The sequence below is a fragment of the Phaenicophaeus curvirostris genome, chromosome 2 (genome assembly GCF_032191515.1).
Source record: "Phaenicophaeus curvirostris isolate KB17595 chromosome 2, BPBGC_Pcur_1.0, whole genome shotgun sequence".
Lineage (NCBI taxonomy): Eukaryota > Metazoa > Chordata > Aves > Cuculiformes > Cuculidae > Phaenicophaeus > Phaenicophaeus curvirostris.
The window spans coordinates 1286472-1309721 of NC_091393.1; the positions used below are offsets into that span (position 1 = coordinate 1286472).

The window sequence follows — 23250 nt, forward strand, 5'->3', positions numbered from 1 at the left end:
ATCTTAGAAGTAATTTTGGATTCTTTCTCCTACAATTCTGTTAGGAAGACTATTTCAGAACCTGCTATTGCAGTGGTTGAAAAATGTCTTCTATTTTCTTTTCTAAATGTAAGTGGTCAGTAATCACTGCCTACAGGGCAGGCAAGGTCCAAGAAATGGGCCCCAGTATGCTAGGCTCTTGAAGGGGAAGTTGGCAGAATTTGTAATATTCCTCAGACCCCACAGGAGTTCATGAGTCTAACTCTTTGACTTTTGCAGAGATTGTCATCCTTATTACATTTAGTTTCACTACAGCAGAGGAAAGTTTTTGCTGACTGTGGTCTTCACCCAATAGCCTGAGAACTTGGTTTGTGCCTCTAATAGTTTCTGGAAGCTGGAAAAGAAAAGGATTTCAATAGCTTCAGATGAGCTATGTCCTGTAGTGTCCTATGCCTTTTGAAGTTTCTTCAGCATTGAAAGCCTTTGTATATCACATCACTACTGTACCCTAGTGAATAGGCATAAATAAGCAAAGCCAGGTCATCATCTACTGAGATTAGAAGGAAACTCTTCACTAGCCAGTGGTGACAGAAAAGCAGCCCTGTTGTCATCTAGGGTGAGCAGTACTTCAACAATATTTATAGATTGCAGTCCAAATCAACCTATTAAAGCCAAGAAAAATATTTACTATGGCTACGAAGTCATCAAATTACTTTCTAGCATCCACTCACTCAATTTCTGTTACAGCATTATTTCAGATCAATCATCATAATCTGACCTGCCCAACAAATAGGCTGTTCTGGTAGTACCAGTATAAAAGAAATGTGGAAGAGATGTAAACATTAGGACTTCCTCCAGGGAGGTATTGGTTTATTTCTTTGACCTGAAATTGTACTACTTCTCTCATTTTCCATCTATGTTAGTATAAATACTTTCCTTTTAAACAGGCCCTACTGTCCTTATTTAAACTAATCATAACTGAATTTCCATTGAGATCCTGCTGACTAAAGATGTCAGCAGGCACTGAGGAGCAGCTAATGACAAAGTCTGTAAGATTTTGTGCACTGCTTATATTTCTGTTACTTTAATAAGCTTCACCTATATTTCTTGCTTGATTATTTTCAAATGTTAAATATTCTCTGGGTAGGCACATGATCTGCACGTCACAGATTTTTCCCTGTGTTTCTGCCTTATTGCAGCAAAACAGTTTAGCAAAGCAAGGAAGAGAAGAGGTTGTAATTCCATCTCAGCCATGTCTGTGTTGTCATATGACAGCGTGCATGGCACTCTGCCTGTTACATGCACAGTTGAGGCAAGGAACTCAGGTTACCATGATGCACAGATCTCTGCAGACAGCTGTTTAATTGCACAGGACCGGTGTCTGTGGATTGCAAAGCCTGTTTCTCCTTCACCTGCCAGTTACCAGGCTGGTGCTGCTTATCTGAATAGGTGTCAAGGAGGCCTTGCTAGTGATAAACACTGTTAGCTAAAAGTGTGTAGCAAATTGTTTTTCTATCCTAAGGTCCAGCTCCACGTTAATGAAGTTTCTTATAACAGTACTTATTTTTTAGTACCTGATATATCACATAATAGCGTCGTATAGCAGTATTGTGAATTCTCATTGTATCAGCTATTCTGGTACTTCTGAAATAATTTGCACTGCAAACACAAACAGCCATTTTTTTTGTTACTTAAAACACTCCTTTCAACTTTCATTGTCATGAAGACAAAATGGCTTCAAACAAAAAAAAAATCTCTAAAGCAAACAGATGAATGAAGGGTCATGAATCCTTAAAAATAACAATGCCACAGGTCTATTTTGGTAGTTCTCTTGGCAGAGTAATATGGAAGCTTCTCTCAAATGAACTGCTTCCAAGTTTCAAGGGAACAGGTCAGAAATAGATTTTTCAGGAAATTGACAAAGTTTGGGTACGATAAAGAAAGTAGTTGATTAAAGGCAAATTTTGAATTTACCTATCTGACTAAGTTACAGCAGCAGCGCACTTGTCTGTCAAACAAGACACCAGCATGTTTCTTCTTCTTAACCCTTTATGGTTTATTTTTCTAAGTTAAATCTCCATCCTTTTCTTAGCAGAGACTTTATCTCTGGAGCCACAGATAGCCTTTAAGCCAGCCAAGGAGAGGACACAGTACAATAAAGGACATAGAGGTCTTTGTGATGACAACAGGAAAAGCTTCAAGGAAGAAAAAGAGAGTGGTGCTGAAGGATGTGTGCCAGAGAGGGACAGGGAGGGAGGGGATGCTGGAGCCAGAAAGGGAAGAAGGTGAAGGAGTCCTGGAAGTCACTGTTATTTGAAGAGATGGCACAGATAGGCAGAGAGCGGCCGCTGACCTTTTGCAAGCTTCATGTTACAGCAGCCATCAGCTGCAAGCACCAACAGAGCTGGTCCATCTTCAGCAGTACTCCAAGACAGCCCCTCTCTGACTTACTGCGACTCCTTTCTCCTTTACTGACAAGACACACTTTCCACAGCTTCCTATTTCAAATGCCTGTGAACCTCCCGACTACTCAATCAGGCTGCGTTCACTCAACATAGAGCTGGCAAAAATTTGCACCAGAGGGTAGCAAGAGGAATGGGTGTTTCGATTTCCTCACCAAAATACGCCAGCTTATCTTTAATCATTGTGAAAGAAGTCAAAATAGAAGTCTGAAGCATTTCCAACTTTTCTTTTCAAGGGGAAACTACATATACAAACGATTCTATCGTCAGGAAATAATACATTATAAAAGGGACAGAAATTATGTGGGAAGACTTTCTCTTCCTTTTCAAAACCTTTTTTTGCTGAAGATAATAAGTCTACAGTTTTGGGGGGGTTTTAAATACGGAAAACCAGGAATTTCTCAGTTATTTTTCTAATTTAAATTTTACCTCAGTAAGTAACACTAACTTTCTTCTGGCCATCTCTCCCTATATATGTATATTAAACTGGAAAAAGATACAACACAACTGGCATTGTTACGATTTTTTACATTAGTCATAAAAAGAAAACGACACATTCAAACTTACCATGCTATTAATAGCAAAATAATTACATTAACTGGGATGCTTTCTCCCTAAAGATCCTAAAGCAGTGATGTACTGACAGTCAGTCATTCTTCTGCTGAAACTCAGCACCTTGTTGGCAGCAGCCCTAGCTGGTTATTTAAGACAGGACGTGAAATGCATGTCCTTTAATTGCAGGAATGATGTATGTGGCTAGAACTGTACTTTGATATGGCGTTTGGTCACGTCACACATTTAATAGCTATGTTATTGTGGCAAGTGCTAAGCATTTCTCCACAGCCCAAGCGGTCAATATAATTTCATCTGAATGATGGCATCTTCAATAGTGCAGTACTACCCTAAACATCAGCTGGGACACTGATTCAGTGCTGGCTCAGAGAGGATATTCTAACATGCTAAATTACAAACATTGTACTCTATACAATGTGTTATCTGGGCATTTTTTTCTCAAAGCAGCATCTTTTTTAATCTTAGTTTTGAGAACTGAAGAAGAGCTAGTACATAGGGTGTGAAAGCCTCCTAGTCACCATTCATTCTTAGTTAGCTGTTCTGATCTGGGTGGGCTGCTAAACAAAAAGAAATAGAAAAATGCTGCTCATTCTGTGAGATTTCAGCAGACATTTTATTGTAGTCTGTATAGATCCTCAAAATAACTTTCACTGACATCCACTCCATTTTCCAGAAAATTGTAACAGAATTTGCTTTCTTTAAAAGTGGGAGAAATAGCAAGTTAAATCTTGCAGACAGACTTGTTCAAACTTATACGTGACTCATCATGTCCAGTGAATATACACATAAGCACTGCAGAAGGTATCACATCAAGAAAGTGCAGCACAGCTTCTTGTGATCTCAATAAGCCTGTTGTGTTTGTTGTTTGGAAGCTTTTTGTATCTTTTCTATCTTTTGGCTGTTCCCTTGTACCAGAACTGCTTTCTGAGGTATGTGAAGAGGTATGGCCTCTTAGTTACTTCCCCCAGCCTGTTTTGTGAGAGTAAGACAAGTTAATTGTGCCTGACGATATGGATGACCCTTTCAAGTCATGTAAAGTGATACTGCTCTGCTTATCACAGGTAGATAACCATTAATATTACGTGTACTGTCTATGGGAAGAGAAAGGGTCTTGTTTGTTTTGAATGTTTTCAAAGGTAGGAAACAAAGGGTCCTGTGAGGACACCAGCACACAGCAGACAGTGCAGCCATACAAACTGAAGTTAAAAGGCAGGAATCTGCAATAAAAATGGGTGAAAGACAAAAACCTGGCTGTTTCTTTGCAATAAGGCTAAGCCATTTCACAGCAATACAGAAGTAGAATAATGCTGCATTTAACTCAAGCAGAGTTCTTGGCTGGAGTTCCCTCTGGGTCAATCAGTATTTTTACTGAATGAAATCCTCAATTCTTATTCATTTTTAACCAGGCTTATGTGTAATAAAATCTCTTAAAATAATTGGCATCTCTCAGAATCTAGGCCAGAGATCTTTCAGCCAGATAAGGCTCAAAGCAAAGGGAGTCTAGAAACTGAAGCCTTTGCATTGTTGTAACATTAATCATTACAGCTTAGGAGCACAGATCACAGTCTTTCAATCTAACCATAAACAAAATGTCTCAGTGCAAGAGTCTGTCTCTGCAGCCATGGGCACCGCTTAGTTTATAGTAGAAGGGCAAGGCAGGATGAGAAAACTAGTCAGCTGGGTAAGTGATGGGAGGATTTAATGAGTTTGAGTTCACCTTGGTGCAGTATTTTATAGCCACAGAACAGATTTTTCAGCTTGATTTGGCCTTCTGAGACCAGTGGACTTTGGATCTAGCCTTTAAACTCCATGTTTAAAAACCCCGAACAATACAGCTTCCTAAAAAGCCCTGAAGTAAAATGCGCCTACATGTATTCCACACGGAGGAACCACATTTTTTAGTCAGTGGAAAAAGTCTCATTATCTTGAGCTAGCTTTGGATCAAGTTCCAGAAGGTTTGGAAAAGACATTGCCAGTGTCTGAGGGCTTCAGACAGCCTCATTTTTTTAAGTGGAATATAATAGCTACTAGTGTTATTTAAAACATATAACGTGCACTATGTGATTTATGGTAAAACAGTATAATAACAAATACCACCTTTACATTTCATTTCACAGATTTTGTGTTATCTGTAAAACAAGAATGTAAAGTATAGAATTGCTGGGCAGGCAAAGAGCTGACTGAGGAAAGGGATCTCTCAGCAGAGCTCAGTGGAAACACCGTGTTTTAGAGTATAATGAAGACCCCAGATCCCCAGTGCCTCAGTACTTTTGAATAATTAGGGGTTCACTTACTAGGGGTCAGATCATCTCATTGACCTCTAAAATTTCTGATTATTAGGAATCTCCTCAAAACAGCAAAAACCCAACAAGCAGGTAGTATCTGCTACCTCCTAAAGGTTTTGGGTTTGAAGCCTTTCATAAAGGCAACTGTTGTCTCAGCTGAGTAAAAACATAATGTATTTCTTACATCTTACAGACAAGAAATGCATTTTTAAAATTACTCTAAAAGAAAATTACTGTTTCTAGTTACAAAATAAAATTTTTCAGGGCAAATATTTTTACATTTTGACTTTCGTTTTTCATTGTGGAAAAGCTATCAATTTGAAATTTCTTGGAAAAACAAATTTGGGGGAGTCACGAGGCTGATATTTTGAAAATAATGCATTATTATTATTATACACATTATTATTTATTAGAAAGATTTGAAACAGTAGGGACATATAAATATAAAATGTACGGTTAATACAATATGCCATGCAATGAATATTAGGATGGTAAAGGCGGCACGCATGGGTGAGTCAAAAGATTCAGTACAATATTTATCTGGCAAATACAGTCACTAGAGTGCTTTGAATCTTTTTGATTTCAACAAAAGATCTATCATTCTTCTTCTCCAATAATAGAAAATCTCAACATCATGGTGTTTGAAACACTTCCATAGCATATCTCTGAAAAAAAAGAGGCATAAAAATTGATGAAGTTGAAAATTAATGTTAATACTATAAATGCAGAAATAAAATTATTTACATGTTTATGAATAGTATGTGTTCACTTGATTTACATAAGATTCAAAAAAACCTATTGCAAACTTTTTACAGGGCAATAGAATTTAATATTGATGTTGCTGTTTGAATTTGAATGAAAACTTATAATGGCTACATAATTTTAGTTCACTCGTAGCATGAGACACTAGAGTTTTTAACTTGAAAGAAAACTATACCATTGCATGATTATATTTTTTCCTGTGTTTTACAAAACAAAAGGATCTTCTGACTTTCCTTGGATGCTCCTGATACTGCCATGGTACATCTCTTTAAAATGTTACATGAAGATTCCTTCTTTTAAAAGAAATATCTTACCATTGTAAAAATTGTTATAACGATGTGCTTACCTTCTTCTCCTAATAAAACAGAATATTAAACTAGCAACTTCAGAGAACTTAACAATTTCTTTGTTATTCAGATAAAGTATCTTTCAAAAAACAAGTGTCACAAACATCATTAAATCCCCTTGACCTTGCTGCTGCTCTTAATGTTATGTAGGAGTCATTAAGGTTTCAAAGACCCTTATGTGTCAAGCCTCTCTGAAATCATGATACTTGAAGTATTTAAGCTTTACACTGCAGTGATAGGCTGTAGCGTGCAATTCTTAGGCAGAAAGCAGTTCTCTTCCAAATTAATTTTTCAACAGTAATAGGAATACTTGATCAATTTGGTATTCTGAAGTAAAACTTCTCTTTAAAGCAGTTTTCATGTATGGTTTCATTCCATCTATACAAAAATCCTCAGACATTTTGAATCCTTTAGGAAAGGCACTACTGACCTACATGGAAAGTAATTTGCAAGAAAACACTGTGAGCATAAATTTTAGAGCTCTCATAAAACATTATGCATGGGACAAGTGAGGCCGTATTTCATAGGAAAATGGACTCTGTCCATAGACTTATCAGTTAGGTTAGTGGTTAATATGTAATCTCAATCTACAAACCCTGGAAAATGAACTCTCCACACTTCATATCACCTCAAAAAATGTGTGGGTATAGTTACTTTACATGGTCTCATAAGTTTATCACTGATTTTGTTAACTTCACACTATTAAGCTGAACAAAAATTCTTCTATCTTTCTGCCAAACAGAAACACTTCGTGCTAGAAAGTACTTCAATAATTCTTCTGCTATGTGCAGATTTATTATAATATTTTTATCTAGATAGAACATTGAAACTATTCTATATTTTCTGTATTTGTAGAATCCAAAACTGTATGAGAAATATATGAACATCTTGAGGATGTATTTAACTTAATTTATTCAAGGATCTAATATACCACCTTGTACAAGACTGTTACCATTTTAATGAAGTTGGTCAAGTAAGGTGCCTTTTTGGTCAATACCTTTCTAAATGCCAAGCTGTATGGTACTATACCCACCAAGCCTCTATGCCAAGCTTGATTTAAATGCTGAGAATTTTTTTACTGCATTCCCTTCCATAGTATTGATATACATAGTGCAAAGCTATGGAGGTAATCTTATAACTATTTTGGTCGTTGCTACTTGGCACTAGAACTACCAGACTCACAGAAATAATATTTGTTCCAGGTGAGAATGGGTTGGGCTATGCTCTTTTCCTTTACTATCATCCATATCCAGAGGAAACTTTCTCAAATAGAAAGGCTCAGGGGGACATTGTGTTCCCTCAAAGCCCTAAATAAAGATCTTCTTCCCTAAATTAAGACCCTATTCCCTAAATAAAGACCCAACAAATTCTGCTTAAGAAACTACGGAAGTGACTGAACTTTTATTGAACCTCAAAGTTTTGTCTTATCGCTTGGGCAATGGCTGGGCTGGTTCTTATTTATATCCCTATTTAAAACAAGCAGATTAATTCCTAGGTTTGCTTTCAAATTTAGTCACACATGGAATGCCTTAATTGTTTGTTAAAGGAACAGCACATTGTGGTCAGGGTCAAATGCCCTTGTGCTCAACAGATTTTAACTTTACATAGTACTAACTCTTGAGACCATGATAAGCAAGTAAAGCAAACCTAGAGGAAGATCTCCATGCTGTATATGGGGGAAGTGCTGAGTGTGAAGGTATGTAAGGGTAGGGGCAAGGGAGGAGGGGACCTGAGTTCATGAAACTAGGCATTTTTGCCATATTGGACAGCATAGTATGTAGAGGTTAATGGGCTTTCAGTGCATGCATATCAGGGAGTATGGGATTCTGCAAGATTAGTAGGAAAGTAATGCAAGATATCTCTACTACAGAGTTAACTTGGATATTGGCAGAAGGGTTTAGGTATATGGACTGGAAACTAGGTTCTGTGTTAACTCCTGCTAGTAACTCATCACCTGTTTTGTAGGCAGAGGCTGAACCACAAACTCACTAATGGTCCTCCAGGGGTGCCATTCCAGAATTCCTTGTTTTCCTAGACCATATGGGGTCCTCCCTGAGTCACTGGAGAAGGCTCTTCAAGTAGTTTATTCTCACAGAGCATAAGGTATCATGAGATTTCTGCTCACATATGGTGAAGAAGTCTTTCACATGTATGTGAGGAAAGGTGAGGGCCTAGTGGATTGACAGAACCATGAAGTACCCCAGGAGACCTGCCTGTAGGCATGAGCTCACCAGCTCAACCAGTGTAGTCATGAGAGCCATGGGCTGGTTGGGTGGTTTCTAAGACAGACTCCCAGGGAGCTGGGGGATGAAGGCTCTCTTCACAGTTTCTTTGCTGTCCTTCCAAATCTGATCTTGCTCATTTAGGGACAGATTATGAGGGAGTTCAGAGTGGCTGGATGGCAAAGGGGAAGACATGGTTAGATCTCTTTTTATGTGATCTTTGAAGTGTCAGGCTCAGGGGTTTCACTCCCTGTGATTGCTGATCCTTACTGGTAAGTAAATCCTCTCAAAAAGGAAAAGTTAGCAGCAGTAAATAGGGGTAGTGTTCAACCTCCCCAGACTGCAGTGGGTCAGAGGAATTGGATGGCTCATCAATCCAACTGCCTGTTTCAAGTCAGTGGTTGGCACAATGTCCTTGCATATCCGGCACTTCCAGGGAGGAAAAAGGGTTATTTTAAATCACCAGTCATAGTTTCAGCTCCATGCTCTTCTGCGAGGAGAAAGGGGAGAGGTCTCCTGTATTTGGCACCAAGGGACTAGTTTTGTTTGGCTTCCCCTGGAGAAGACCAACTGCCAGCTTTTCCACTCCTTGGAAAGAGTAGGCTTGGCTTCATTTATTTTCAGCACCCTCCAGGAAATGAGGCTTTTAGGTTTATTATCCTGAAGCTAGAAGGCCAGTTCAGTTTCTTTAGTAGGTGTAGGGGCACAGTTACTAATTTTACTGTGCTTTTTTCCAAAGAGTCAAGCCTTGGAGCAAGTCTGCTATTCCCACTAACTACCTGATGTGTCTTTGGCTGCAGCCTGTCTTCTCTAATCGTGACCTGCCAGTGAGAGCAAAGACTTTATGTAGGCAGCTACTTTAAGTTAGCTCTGGTAAAAGAGAAGGCCTAAAAGCTGTGTAGAAATATGTCTATTTGGATGTGGTTGTGTCTATATGATATCAAGCACAGCAGTGGTATAAGTTAAGGACAGTGAGTGCAGAAATTATTAAGAGGCTGGTTTACAGCAATATGCCAGTCTTCTACAAGACAAAAAGAAAATCCATGTAGCATTACACAAGAGAAAGGCAAATTTCTTCCTCTGATCTCTTTAGTGCTTACAAGATTTAGATAACATGCTTATCATGAAGCAAATGGAGATATTTTGCAAGTTTTACTTGGTGTGGTAACAACTATTACCCTTTATACCTTTGTAAATACCCTGAAGTTTGCAAGAGTAAGGGCATGAATAAAGCGAACAAACACAGCCTAAATGAATACCTCTTGACTTTTCACACACATCTCTAATTAAATGATGAGGGTGAATTTTTTGTGAAGTTGTAATAAAATACAATTATTTAAATAAATATCTGAACAAAATAGTCATACAGACAGAATAAAGTACCATCATATTTTTAATTACTGAAGTAAGTTTTGGTAGGAGGAAATGAATAGTATTAAAGGATTTAATTAGTGAATTCTGAGGGGGTATTTACAACACTAACACCAACAACATAACATCTAACATAATTAGAGATCAAAGAAAGTCTACTAGGCAAGCAAGACCCCACTTGCAGAAGAAGATGTGGTTTCCCAGACTTTAAATCTTGTATTTCTCTCCTTTAAGTTTCTTTCCCAAGTACTTTTATTTCCTCTAGAACGTTTAATCATGGATAATTAAATAATTTTTGTATGGGATCAAATAACTTGCAGCAGTATCCTGCTGGTTCTACAGAAGGTAGGCAGCAGAAATGGCTGATCAATATTGACTTCACAATACCACTACATATGAGAGAAACAAGTCAAGGGGAAGCAGGAGACATCACTGTTACATAGCACAAACGCTGATTTGATTTTTGTTGACAAGATGCATAAAGGGTCCTTCCAACCTGGGTGATTTCAGCAGTGTTTTGGAATAGTAGGTCTATAAAGTTATAAGGCAGAGGCTTTTTTCTACCTTGGCCTTTTCCTGTGCCTTTTGATGACTCTCCAGCAGCATGTGCAGGGTTTAGAATAGGACTCCTACCAGGATGTAAAAATTAATTAGATTAAATTATTTAGAGGAAAGTTTGTGAGGAATTTTTGCAGAATTTTCTTCCACCCAAATGGGTCATACTTATTTCTGCAATTTCTTTGACTTGTTCCATGTTTCCTGGCTGTGCTTAGAAACCTGTACCAGTCAGTGAAAAGGGTGCCTCCTCTGCCTATACTGAAGGTGAAAGAAGAAGATCAAAAATGTTCAGAAGAGGAATTGATTTTCACATTTGTCTCAATTCCCCTTATTTTATATCAGAATTTGAAACCCTGCTGATAGATTTTTTTTCCTTAAAAAGAGCTTGCAAAAATTTTATTAAAATTACTAGGTAAAGAAAATGTAAAACTTATTCTAACGTCTATCCAATCTTTGAAAATTCTGCTCCTTTGAAATTCCTGCACATTCCTCCAGGAGAAGGAAATAACAAAATACGTAAAAAACATAGTTTTCAGTATAATTGCTGTAACTTAAGAAGCTTAAAAGTCATCTCCAAAAGTGACTTTTTACTCAATAAGCCATGCAGGGCTTCTGTACCAGCTCCATGCTACATTAGAATTTGTGCCCTTAAAAGTTTTGGTAGTAGGATTTTAAATCAGTTATTAAAAGCTTTCCATATCAAAAAATCACATGCTGGAACAGGAGAACAACACGTCCTTGTTTTTCTCCAGCTTGCTGTGGCTCCAAAGGGCTCTGCCCTTGGTCACCTTCCCTCCTCCCTCTGAACAGGGCACCTCCTCTCCGGGAAGCTCGTCTGTAAACACAAGTGCAACTGCACATGCTGTTGACTCAAATCCACCCGTATGCTCCCTTCTGTCCAAGCCCAAGCTCAGCCTCCTTCTCTCTGCATGTCTCGCCATCGGCTCAAGCTCAGTATGGCTCACCAGAGCTCTTAATCTGTCTTCTAAGCTCTCTCTGCTGCTGCTTTTTCCAGTTACTGTGGCTGACATCATGGACCCGTCTGCTGCTTGGGCCTTGAAGTTGTCAGCACCTTCAGACTGGGACTCTGTCCACCTCAGCTTCTCTTATCAAGGCTCTGTGTAGATCTTGATACATAAAACTTCCAAACTATGGCCTTCCTCAGACTTACGTACAGCTAAAATTACCAGTTCGGCTTTCATCCTTTCACCACAAGATGCTTCTCTCTGTTTTTGACAGAGCATGTTTCCCACTCCTTGTGCCCACAGATGTAAGCAGGTTTCCTCTCTCCTCCCATCTTCCCTCCAGCTCCCCTGTCATCAAGCACAGCATAATTCTCCTCCATGCAGATTGCTGCCCCACTGCCATCTCTGATAACTCACGGCGCCACCTGCAATCGCACATTTGTAAATCTTTCACACCAGTCACATATTTTTCCTACACTGTCCTTCAAGCCTGGGAGGAGTTCTCTGTAAAAATACACAGCATTCTGCCATTATGCACTTTCAGAATTTCCCCAGGAGTTTTACTTTTTCATAACATCTGCAAAAAACAGGTTGCTGGCACGCTGCAAGTGTAGTACACACAGTGACCAGCAATCTCATACTGTTTTCTTCCACATCCCTAAGTGTAGGTACCTGTTGTTTTGTGTTTTCTGCTTTGGTCATAAACCTTAGATCATAAATGCATCAAGCATCAGTACCACTTGGGCATACATGGAACAGGGCACAGCAAAGCCGTGTCCCATGTCTGAATTGCACAGATGCTGCAATACTATAAAAAGAAACACAGAGATTTCACATTCAGCTATACAAATGTTGGGAATGCATTATTCAGTTACAAGACTAGGTTTAACTCACACTCCTTCAGCAGAGACGCTAAAGTTACCCCTGAATATTAAAAAAAAAAAAGGTTCTTTACAAATATAATTATATAGAGTCTACCAAAATGTGGTGCCTTTCTTAAAGGCAGTTCTGGAATTGAAATTATTTTTCCTAGTATTTTGTCTCTGTTGTGGAATTGTAGTGGCAATATTTTAAATTATTTGTTACAAGGGTGGCTAGATTCCTACAGTATGTAACATAGCACATTGTCCACTATACTTTGCATTTCAGACTCGGTGGTCACTGAATTGCATACAGTTTTCTTTCTTACTTTTTCCCTTGTATCGAGGTTCTTCTCAAAGGCATGAGCAAGTCTTCACTTGGAATCACATTCTTGGTGCACTGACACTAAAGGTTTTGGGGTTGTTTTTTTTGAGGGTTTTTTTTGGGGGGGGTGGGATTTTTCCTGCAGGGATCTATAGTTTCTATAGTGTTATAACCCAACCCAAATGTTTTCTGAGGTACAATAGAAAGCTCTATTCCTAAGCCATCTGAACACATGTATTCGAAATGTATTGAACATGGGTAAATGATAACTGCAGAAGATATTTCTAGATATGGAGTCTTTTAAAAGGAGCTAAAGTTGTTTTCCTTTCCAAGGAAAAATATATCAGTTTCGCTATGTTTTGTGTATTTCAAATTCTGTCAACAAGCCATAAGCTGTTAACAGAAAGGTGCCTTCTGTTTTGCTTGCTGCCAAGAGAGGGGGTCACACTCCTAACCCCTTGAAATCAGTGACAAAACTTCCTTTCACTTCAATAGGCAGAAGATTTAATCCTAAGCAAGAAAATGCTTATCCTTACATTTTCAGAACTGAAAAGAATAAAAATTCTCCTTCCAGCTCAGACTTATCTTCATTTCCAGATACCACCATGTAAGAATAATTTATGCTGCCATCATTTTCAGTATAAAGGTTATCTTAGTTGGTTTTGATGCTTGAAAGCAGAAGTTAGCTTACAAAGTCATTTAGCAGAATAGAATAACAAAAAAAAGAGTAGTTCAGAAAGACCAAAGCAAACAGGGAAATAAGCATTTCTCTCCCCATTTTATTAATATGGATTTGCTATCTTTCCACACACAAAAAAAATGAATATAATTTCATTAGACAGAAAATGATGCTTATAAAGACAGTTCTTTTTTCAGAGTGATTTTTGGTGTGAGCAGACAGAGGAAGGGTTGATTCAAAGATCAGTGAAATAAGTGGGGAAAAGCATAGACAGAAAAGCTTTTATTGATTGTGTGGGGCTTTATATCACAACCTGCCCCCCCTGTAAAGTACTGTGTAGCAATGACAGTTCAAACCCTTCTGACTTTTCTGAAAGAGTCTTCTTCAGAAGAACAGCAAAATACATGAGCCATGGAGTCCCAGCTGAATTGTATAAGATTAGGTGCATTTCCAGAGATGCTGAAGTAAGTATAATCTAGGCATCAGGTGGTGATCTGGTGCATAAGTAGGCAGTACCTAACCTTACAAACTCTGGAAATGTCTCTCTCTGACAACTTATTAAAAGACCTAAAGACACCAAATTAGGTGAAAGCTGAGTACTGACTATCTGCCCAGGGATACAAGGGCCCAGATCTCTGGTGTTGTCTATGTGGTCTCTGGTGTTTGGCAAATCCTTCTTTTAATGGTCAATTGCTATCCGTTAAAAACTGAAGAATAAAAACAAACCATCAATTAAAAAAAAAGTGGTCATCAGCATCTTCTAGGATTAGAAATTTTTCATTCTTCCGTTCACAAGGAAGATCACTGCTGAAGGAAAAGTCTAGACTGAAACACCTTAACTTTTATTTGTTTGAAAAAAAAGTTTTTTAACCGAGTGTGGTTATACTATGATCTGCATGTTGATAGTCATAAGTCAGCTTAGATAAATTTATCACAGCTAATCAGGGTTTAGATTGCCTACCTCATGAAATAGTTTGAGATACTACTTTGTAATTATTGTTTCATACTAGCTCCCCACGTGGACATCACTACATTGCTTAATTGACTTCACAGCACCAGGAGTATAAGCATACCAATGCACAACCCCAGGGCAAGCTAGATATGATTCTGCAGCATGCCACTAACTTCAATGCACCCATCCTGTCCCACAGCATGCAGAGCAGTTTACCACAATGAAGTATTGTTTTGCTTGACTGTACTTTCAAATACTGACCAGAATTACATCATGTAGAATTTTCTGTAACTGAGATAACAAACCCATATATTATGTTATGTAAGCTGCTTCATAATTCTGCTCAAAAAAAAACCAAGCAACCCTTCAACTATCCATAAACAAGACACAATTTTCATAATAAATTTGTACAAGTGATGATCATAATTTAGGAATCAAAGATTCACTAAAAATCGACAGAACTGAGGCTCTTGAGTCAGTGCTTCTGAAACAGGAATACAGCAGGGCAGACACTTTGAGTCACGTTCTTCTGAAACTCAAGTTACTTGTACACTTCAGCACATACTCGTGACAGTGAAAGGCTGAGGTTTTGCTGACACCTGTTGATAAATATTTGAACAGCAGAACTGATGTCTTACATTTGAGTACACTAAGCTAAAAAATATAGAAGGAAACAGCAGTAAAGGTATAGAACTGCCTTCTTTCTATAGCAGAAAAGCTTCCAGTCATTGCCAGGTCCTAATGGTGGAGTGATGTTGGGGAAAGGACAAAAAGTAAAGGTAAAACCAAAATTTGCTGCTAGATTTTTTGTCAGATCTTGCCTGACAAGGACAATGAGGTCACTTCCTACTGAGTCAATAAACTACTTGCAGTGAGTCATTGTGGAGATGCTGACTTAGCTGAAAGAGATTTGCTAATAACTGGATGTGATATCAGCAAAAGTGTAATTAATATCAGCAGAGACCAGTATGTGTTTTTCAAATGATCTGAGCGTAATGAGATTATAAAGACTACTCGAGATTTTCAAGCACCTTTTTTTTAAACACAGAAAGAAAACTTATTGCTTACACATCATCTTATCCTCAAAACTCAGCAAATATCATATCTGAGCTCCGCTAGGGTTTGTTAGGCCTAAGAAAAGGTAAAATTTTAATAGAATTTTACTTGCTGCTACAACACTAAACAACAAAGATGATCTTCAAATTTTCAATTATTATGTATTCCTAGTATTGGTCACTTTTAATGTCGTGTTAAACAAGCTTACTGAAGGAGGGAGAAGACTGCTACACCTTTCATCACCAGGACTTCTGTTCACAGCCTGCATGCTGCCCTACCTTTCATTTGTACAGTGTAGATGTACTGCTTTTGCTCTTGGTCACATATGATCCTCCTCCTCTCTACCAAATAAACAAAGGAAAAATTTACAGTATAGACAAAATTCAATTTCTGTCCCTGGTGCTCACCTTTGAAACAAAATTATTGCTTGTAAAAAAAAAACCCAAAACAAACAAACAAAAAGGCTCAAAAATCTTATCTTGGACAACCAGGTTCTTGGGTTTCTTTGTACATTCCTGCCTTCTCTGCACTTAGAATGAATTGGAAGGTATTGCAATGGATAATTATTGTGATTACTGGATGTTTTCCAGGCCATTCAGGATTACTGTGCCCTGGATTGAAAAGGTTGCTGAAGCCTGAAAATCCGGAGCCACTATGTGCCAGCGGCACCGCCGTGTGCAGTCAGACTGCCCTCTCCCGGCACATCGGATCTCTTCATGTGTCAAAAGCACATCTGCCCGAAATTTCCAGTACACCTCAGCTTGGCTGCTTTTACAGCACAAACCTCATCTATGGAGACATGGAAATGCCCAACATACATGGACATACAGCCTCTCAGCTAGAGATATGTCCAAGTCTGACCGAGCTGCTAAACATCCAGGAATTCTGGACAAATGTAAGATACATTCACCTTTACAATATTTTCAGGCTAAAAAAAAAAAAAGGTAAATTGCATCTTTGAATCAGATACAGGGCCTTTGCTGTGTATGAAGTGAATGTGCAGTCGAGAGTGCTCAAAACTCTCAGATACGCTGTGCACATACAGTATGTTTGTGCAGCACTTAGGCAAGCCACACGCTTTACAAAAGTATTGAGCTAATAATTCTCCATATGATACCAGTTCATGTGCATGTGTACTTCTGTCCAGAAAGCTCTAGACACAAATGTGACAGACTTTGCTTGCCACTATTTACTTAACCAATCAGCAACCTTCTATCAGCATTGGACATGTCAAGGCATTGCCGTCAACCACCTTGCTGGCTGCATGTTCTTGAGTGCTCTAACACAAGGTGTAGCTGGCAGCTGTGCTCCAGCCTTGCAAAGGAATAGAAACAAGGTAGAAAGGAAAAATGACCAAAAGGGAAGGGACAAGACACCAGAAGCCATGCAGGTATTGTTTAGGATATAAGTGAAGTTAATGAATGCAGTTATGTCACTTAGAAACAGTGATCATTAGGGGACTGGCTTATTTCCTCATATGGACACAAGCCTCAACCTCCCCACAGGATGCCCAAATAGAGATGGTAACTCTTTTCATTAAGAGTAAGCAATCGAAGCACATTTCTGAGCTGGTAACTATAAGCATTTGGTGCCACTTTTTAAATGGTTTAGATCATTGACATTCCAGGTGGATACTTTATCTTCAGCTGTGAACATTCTTTGGGCTGATCATTAAACACCACTGCGTGGTGCCACACACACACACACACGACTTTATTCCAGATAAGCTGCGGTGTCGTTCTCCCCGGACTGACAGGACAACTTGGTGCAGGCTGTTGGCAGGAACTCCAAAGCAACAACTATTTGGAAGAAAATAAGTTGAACTGTGCTGCTAGTCCAAGGACCACCTCTACTGTGTGCGTTCCCTATATATTCATACAAAGCCGGGCCACTGGGTGTCTACCTGGAAGGACAAAAATGTTTTCAAGTTTCCTGACCTAGGAAACCCTACTGGAAAATAAATGCCTGGCCAATAAGCCTCAAGTCACCCGACCAAAACGCCTTTAGTGGGTGCACATTAACCCAAACCAGAGACCACACCGGGAAGGGGCTGAAGTCCCTAACACCAGGGGTGCAGCCATCATCACAGGGACCCAAGGGACAACTTAACCCTGGCTCGAGGGTGACGGGGAGCCTTGGCAGCTTATGGATAAGCAGGTTTGATGGAAACATGCTAAAGGTTTGGGTAGACCCAGCCCGAACCCCACCCGTGAAAGGGCTGCTGTATTCTGGGCAGGACAGAGGGGACCTCACCAGGTCCTGCCCAAGTCTTCCCACACCCTGTATCAAGGTGGCAAAGCTGAGAGGGAAAAGAAGAAACTCCCACGAATTTCTACTTTTTTTAAACGCTTCCTATAAGGAGGAGGGAGCACATTGTATGGGTGGTGAGTGCAAAACGACTCCTGTGGCAGGAGAAGGGAGCAGCGATGCAGAGAAACACAGATACCCAGCCTGACCCCTCACTCACCCCTCCCACTACCCCATCCTGTCGCCAGCCAAGAGGAGAGCCCCAGCCCCAATCGTAGCACTAGCCTAGACCAGCCCCAGCCTCAGCTCAACCCCAGCCTCAGCTCAACCTAAGCCCCAACCCCGTCCAGCCCAGCCTAAACCCACCCAAGCCCAGCCCAGCTCAGTCCCAGTCCCAGTCCCAACTAGCCCCAGCCCAGCCCCAGCCTTAGCCCAACCCCAGTCCCAGCACCAGCCGATCCACAGCCCCGCCCAAGCCCAGCCCTAGCTCCACACCCAGCTCCAACTCTAATCTAAACCCTAGCCCTAGCCCCAGTCCCAGACCGGCCCCGGCCCCGGCCTCGGCCTCAGTCTCAGTCTCAGTCCCGGCCCCGGCCTCGGCCCCGGCCCCGGCCCCGGCCCAAGCCCATCCCCAGCCCAGCCCCAGCCAACCCCAGCCTCGCCCAAGCCCAGCCCGAGCCCCAGTCCCAGCCCCAAGCCCATCCAAGTCCCAGCTCCACACCCAGCTCAGCCAAGCCCAGCCCCAGCCGATCCACAGCTCCGCCCAAGCCCAGCCCTAGCTCCACACTCAGCTCCAACTCTAACCTAAGCCCCAGTCCCGGCCCCGGCCAGAGCCCCAGCCTCAGCCCCAGCCCTAGCCCCATCCCCAGTCTCAGCTCCAGCCCCAGTCCCGGTCTCAGCTCCAGCCTCAGACTCAGTCTAAGGCGCAGCCCCAGCTCCACACCCACCCCCCACCTCAGCCCCAGCCGCAGCCTAAGCCGCAGCCCCAGTCCCAGCTCCACACCCAGCCCCCACCCCAGCTCTAGCCCAGCCCCAGCCCGGCCAAACCCAGCTCCACACCCAGTCCAGCCCCAGCCCAAACCCCAGCTCAAGCCCCAGCCCAAGCCCAGCCCCAGCCCAGCCCCTGCCCAGCCCCAGCCACGCCCAAGCCCAGCCCGAGCTCCACACCCAACTACAACTCTAACCTAAGCCCCAGCCCACCCCAGCAACGTTCCAGCCCGAGCCCCAGTCCCAGCCCAGCTCCAGTCCCAGCCTCAGTCCCAGCCTCAGCCCCGGTCACAGCCTCAGCCTCGGTCCCAGCCCCAGCCTCGGTCCCAGCCCCAGTCTCAGCCCATGCCCAGCCCTAGCTCCCCACCCGGCTCCAGCTCTAACCCAAGCCCCAGCACCGTTCCAGCCCCAGCCCAGCGCCGCCCCCGCCGCTGCCATGTCCGCGGTGTCCTGCAGGGGGCGCTGCGCGGGCGCGGGTTGGGGGCGGGGCTTATGGCGGCGGCGCTCCGCCTGTGCCGCGCCGCACGCCTGCTGCCGGCCGTTCCGGGCCGCGTCCCAGCGCCGCCGCCGCCCGCCCGCCTCGCTGCTGCTGCTCTTTCCCGTCCCCCCGCGCCGCCCGCCATGCAGGCCTTCCAGTACCCCGAGGTGCACCGCGACGAGACCGCCGTGAGTGCGCGCGGATCGGGGGGCTCGGGCCGCGGGGCTGGCGGCTCCCGGGGCCGCCGCGGGGTGCCGGGAATCCCGGGAACGGGGCCGGGGCGGGGGGTTCCCGTTGTAGAGGGAGCTCCCCTGCGGGAGGGAGCCGAGGCTCCTCGGCGAGGGGAGGAGAGCGGCCTTTCGCCTCCCGGAGGGGCTGCGGGAGAGCTGAGGAGGGGCTGTTTGCAAGGGCGTGGAGTGGTCGGAACGGCGGGAATGGCTTGGGGGGCGGGGGGGGGAAGAGTTCGACATTAGAAAGAAATTGTTCTCGGTGGGGGTGGTGAGGCCAGGGGAGCCGTGGCCGCCCCATCTCTGGAGGTGCTCAAGGCCGGGCTGGATGGGTCTCTGAGCAGCCTGGTCTGGGGGGAGGTGTCCCTGCCCATCGCAGTGGGGCTGGAATTACCTCATCTTTAAGGTCCTTTCCAACCCAAACCGTTCTGTGGTGCTAGGACAGTCAGTCTCCTTGTGTTCCAGCCATAACTTGACCTGTAAGAGTTGCTGAGTGAGTTCAGTTCGGCTCTCCTTTCACAATGGCCTGTGCTTTAGGCACTAGACCAGGAGTCGTTTACTGAACTAACATCTTTTTTGAACTAAAATGTTTGCTGATGTGAGCCAACACGGGGAAAAAACTGTTTACTTTCATAGTTGAGTGAAAGGCTGATCTGTTCAAATCCTGACAGCAAGTACCTTCTAGTCTTGCTCTTTATACTGGTGGAAGTAAGCAGATAAATTCAGCCATGTGGGTTAGTCTCTTGTATTGGATTGTTTGGGGTTTTTTTTCTGTTGTTGTTTTTTTATTTATTTATGTATATACTCACATGCTTGTGAACAGCAGTAGTACTGAGGGCTAAACCAGGGATGGTTCCATAACTAGAAACTACATTTTGGGTGCATCCAGTAATCAGGTTTTGTAATTTGACTTGAACACATGGATTTAGGGGAGGTCTTGAGTTGTTTGGGGTTTTTTTAGGGGTTTTGGGTTGTGGTTTCTGTATTCTTTTACTGATTTATCTTCTGAAAGGAATTTATGTTTGTTTAGTGTTTTTCTGGTGCTTTGTGTTTTTCTGGCTGCCTTGGTCCTGTCACCAAAGAATGGTAATATTAGAAACTCAAACCGGAGCAAGGTGTTGTTTTTCTCTACCTTTGTTTCTTAGCACTTTGTGCTTTGTGAAGTTCCAAACAACCCTTTGTCTTCACTGCCATTCTTTGATGGAAAGAGTTTGCTTGTGTGAATGTCTTTTTTAAAGTATTGTCTTTTATAAATTCAGGTGTTGGATTACCATGGCTGTAAAATCAGTGACCCATACTGCTGGCTTGAAGATCCCGATAGCGAGCAGACAAAGGTAACCTTTCTTTGTGCAGGAATGGCTAGTTTGACATGATTCTCTTTTATGGACCAGGTGCATGGGTACTCTGTTTTTGAAGGACCTGCCAATACTTTTTGAAAACTTAAATAATGAATATAAGTTTAGTTCATGTGATATCTTACGGTGCCAACAGCAATGCCATTATTTTCTATCTTTGTGCTAATGGGGGAAAGATTGGAACATTTGGTATAACCTAGATCACAGAATTTGGAAGACTAAGGCCTTGTTTATCTTGCAGCTGTTTTCTTAGACAATTTAAATGCTCAGGGTGGTGGTGTCACACTGAAGAGAAACACTCTTGATTTTAGAGCACTTCACCCACTATCCTAAGTACAGATGTACTACCATAATAAAGTAGTTAGGAAAGAGCAAAAGGAAAACTAATTTGACTTGCTTTTCTTGTACAATTACAAGGTGTGCAAAAACATTTTTGTTTGTTTCTGGACATCTTTTTTTTAAAAAAAAACCCCACAAAACTAAAAACATTTTCCTTCTGAAATTAGGCTTTGTTAGTGGGTTTTATTATAGTTTACAGGTGTTGCAGTATTTTCAGCCTGCAGTCTGGTATACCAAGGTAGTGCTGCTGGAACTGGTATTTTGCTAAGAGAGAATCCTGAAAAATAATAAAAGTATGGCTTTGAAACAGTTCCTCTGATACTCATGGTATAGGAAATTGCAGGGATGATGGCCACAAAGTAGTAGGTGGCAGTGTGGAAGAGTTTCCTCCATAAGGGCTAATAGATTTGTGTTAATTGTCATTCCAGATCTAGATCTGTCTAGTGTGCATGATGATGGAGGACTGGATCTCCATTTAAAAACAAGTTGGGTGAGAACAGTTGAAAGAGGGCAAATCTCATTCTCCAGAGGTTGTAGTTTAAATAGGAGGCAGAATAAGGAATGAGGCATTATAACATCCTCATAAAAATGCAGCAGCCCAGACACAAGTTGTCACATTAGTGGAATGAAAATAGTGTTGTGTCTTACTTGCCTACACTCTAAAAAATACACCCCTTGGCAGAGTTTTGCTGTGCAGTAGTAGTATGATGCAAAAAGTGGAGGGAGTGCCTGTGTCTATAAGTATGTGAGTAGGTCATGTTTTTCCAAAGTTCTAGGAGTTACCAAACAAAGGGAATTAAAGTATTTTGCTGTTCTACCACTTTTAGAAAGAGGTTAGAAAAAATAATCTTGAAGTGCTAAAATTGTTTCGTCTGTTTTATCACTCACTTCTTTGTGTTCTGCAGTGGAGGTTGCTGGTGGTCACTCTTTCTTGTTACCTGTTCTTAACAGTATAATCTCCAAGTTCTTGAGATAATTTGCAGGATTCCTGCCATTCTGCACCTAACAGATCAAAGAATAACCAGATGCAGGTATAGAGGCAATTGAATGACTGTTCAGGCTTCAGAAAGAATTTGTAGCATGCTTTGTAGACTTTTAAAGCCTTCAAGTCGCTGACCTTGAGACTTGTGACCTTCCTATTCTTCCTTCAAGTTGCTTGCCCTCTTTATTCCCTCCTTAATATCCCAAACCTCCATTTGTTTTGGGGAAAAGTCAAAATACCCGTCGTACACCTCCAACAATAGGCTACCTTTAATTTTCTACATACTAAGCACAGAACTAGGAGAATTCCTTGGGCATCCATGCTCGTCTGTAGTGAAAGAGCCCATATTTGGTTCCTGTTTACAGCGTGCTTGCTTGATTTGAATGTCACAGTGAAAGTTCTGGTTTATGCCAAGAGTGAAGACTGAATGTCATTTATTATCAGGAATCTTTTTCTCACACACCAACAGTCAAAAGTATTTGATGTGTGCTGTCAAATAGACACAAAAACATGTTGGAATTCTACTTTTCTAGACTTAGCAGAAGTAGTCATGTCAAGCATTGGTGTGATCACAGAAAATAAGTAGGTAGGCCTAACATAATTTCTGTGTTGATGTGAGTTAGTGAAACATCAAGTTTACTATTTCTCGAAGCACAGAGAATGAAGCACTGGCAAGTGAGATTGGTTTTTAACTAGAATTTTCATAGTAGTTTCACCTGATGCCCACTGTAGGGTTAACAGGATTGAGGCTGAAAGAAATTCCCCACAACAGCTATGAGTATGAAGAATTTTTCTCAGGCTAGTCCTAGTAGGCTCTGATAGTTAGCAGCCTAGAAACATGTGACCATAGAAGGGTGGGATTTTTTTTGTAATTCGCTTAAGCAGGTATTTTTACAGTGAGAGTAGAGTGCAGATGGTGCTCTACCTGATCCACTGTAGCTTGCAGGTTTCCATTAAGTCAGGAGGTTCTGTGGTTTCTCTCTCCCCTCTCTCCCCTTCTTGCTCTGACTTGAATGCTTCTGTCCTTCCCTTGCATGGATGTAGCCATTACAAGGTGGTGTTCTTGGAGGGAAGCCTTTGGTGGATTAGTTTTCTGTTGGCACATGTGCTTAATCTAGGTCGCCCCAAGGCCACATGGTAGTTGGATCTAAGGTGCTTCAAGAATGGGATCTTTCCTTTTATAGCAGCCCACAGCCTAATTTTCACTAGGTAAAAGTTAAATAGGTCTGGAAATCTTTC

At 41.7% G+C, this 23250-nt stretch overlaps 1 protein-coding gene across 1 annotated transcript in view; it reads left to right on the plus strand.

The window, feature by feature from the left end:
- Positions 1-19122: 19122 nt before the first annotated feature.
- LOC138717587 (prolyl endopeptidase-like) overlaps positions 19123-23250 on the plus strand; it is a 105960-nt gene continuing 101832 nt past the window's right edge. The window contains exons 1-2 of the mRNA XM_069851116.1: positions 19123-19296; positions 20595-20669. Coding sequence (XP_069707217.1) covers positions 19123-19296; positions 20595-20669 — 249 coding nt within the window. The remainder of the gene's footprint in view (positions 19297-20594; positions 20670-23250) is intronic.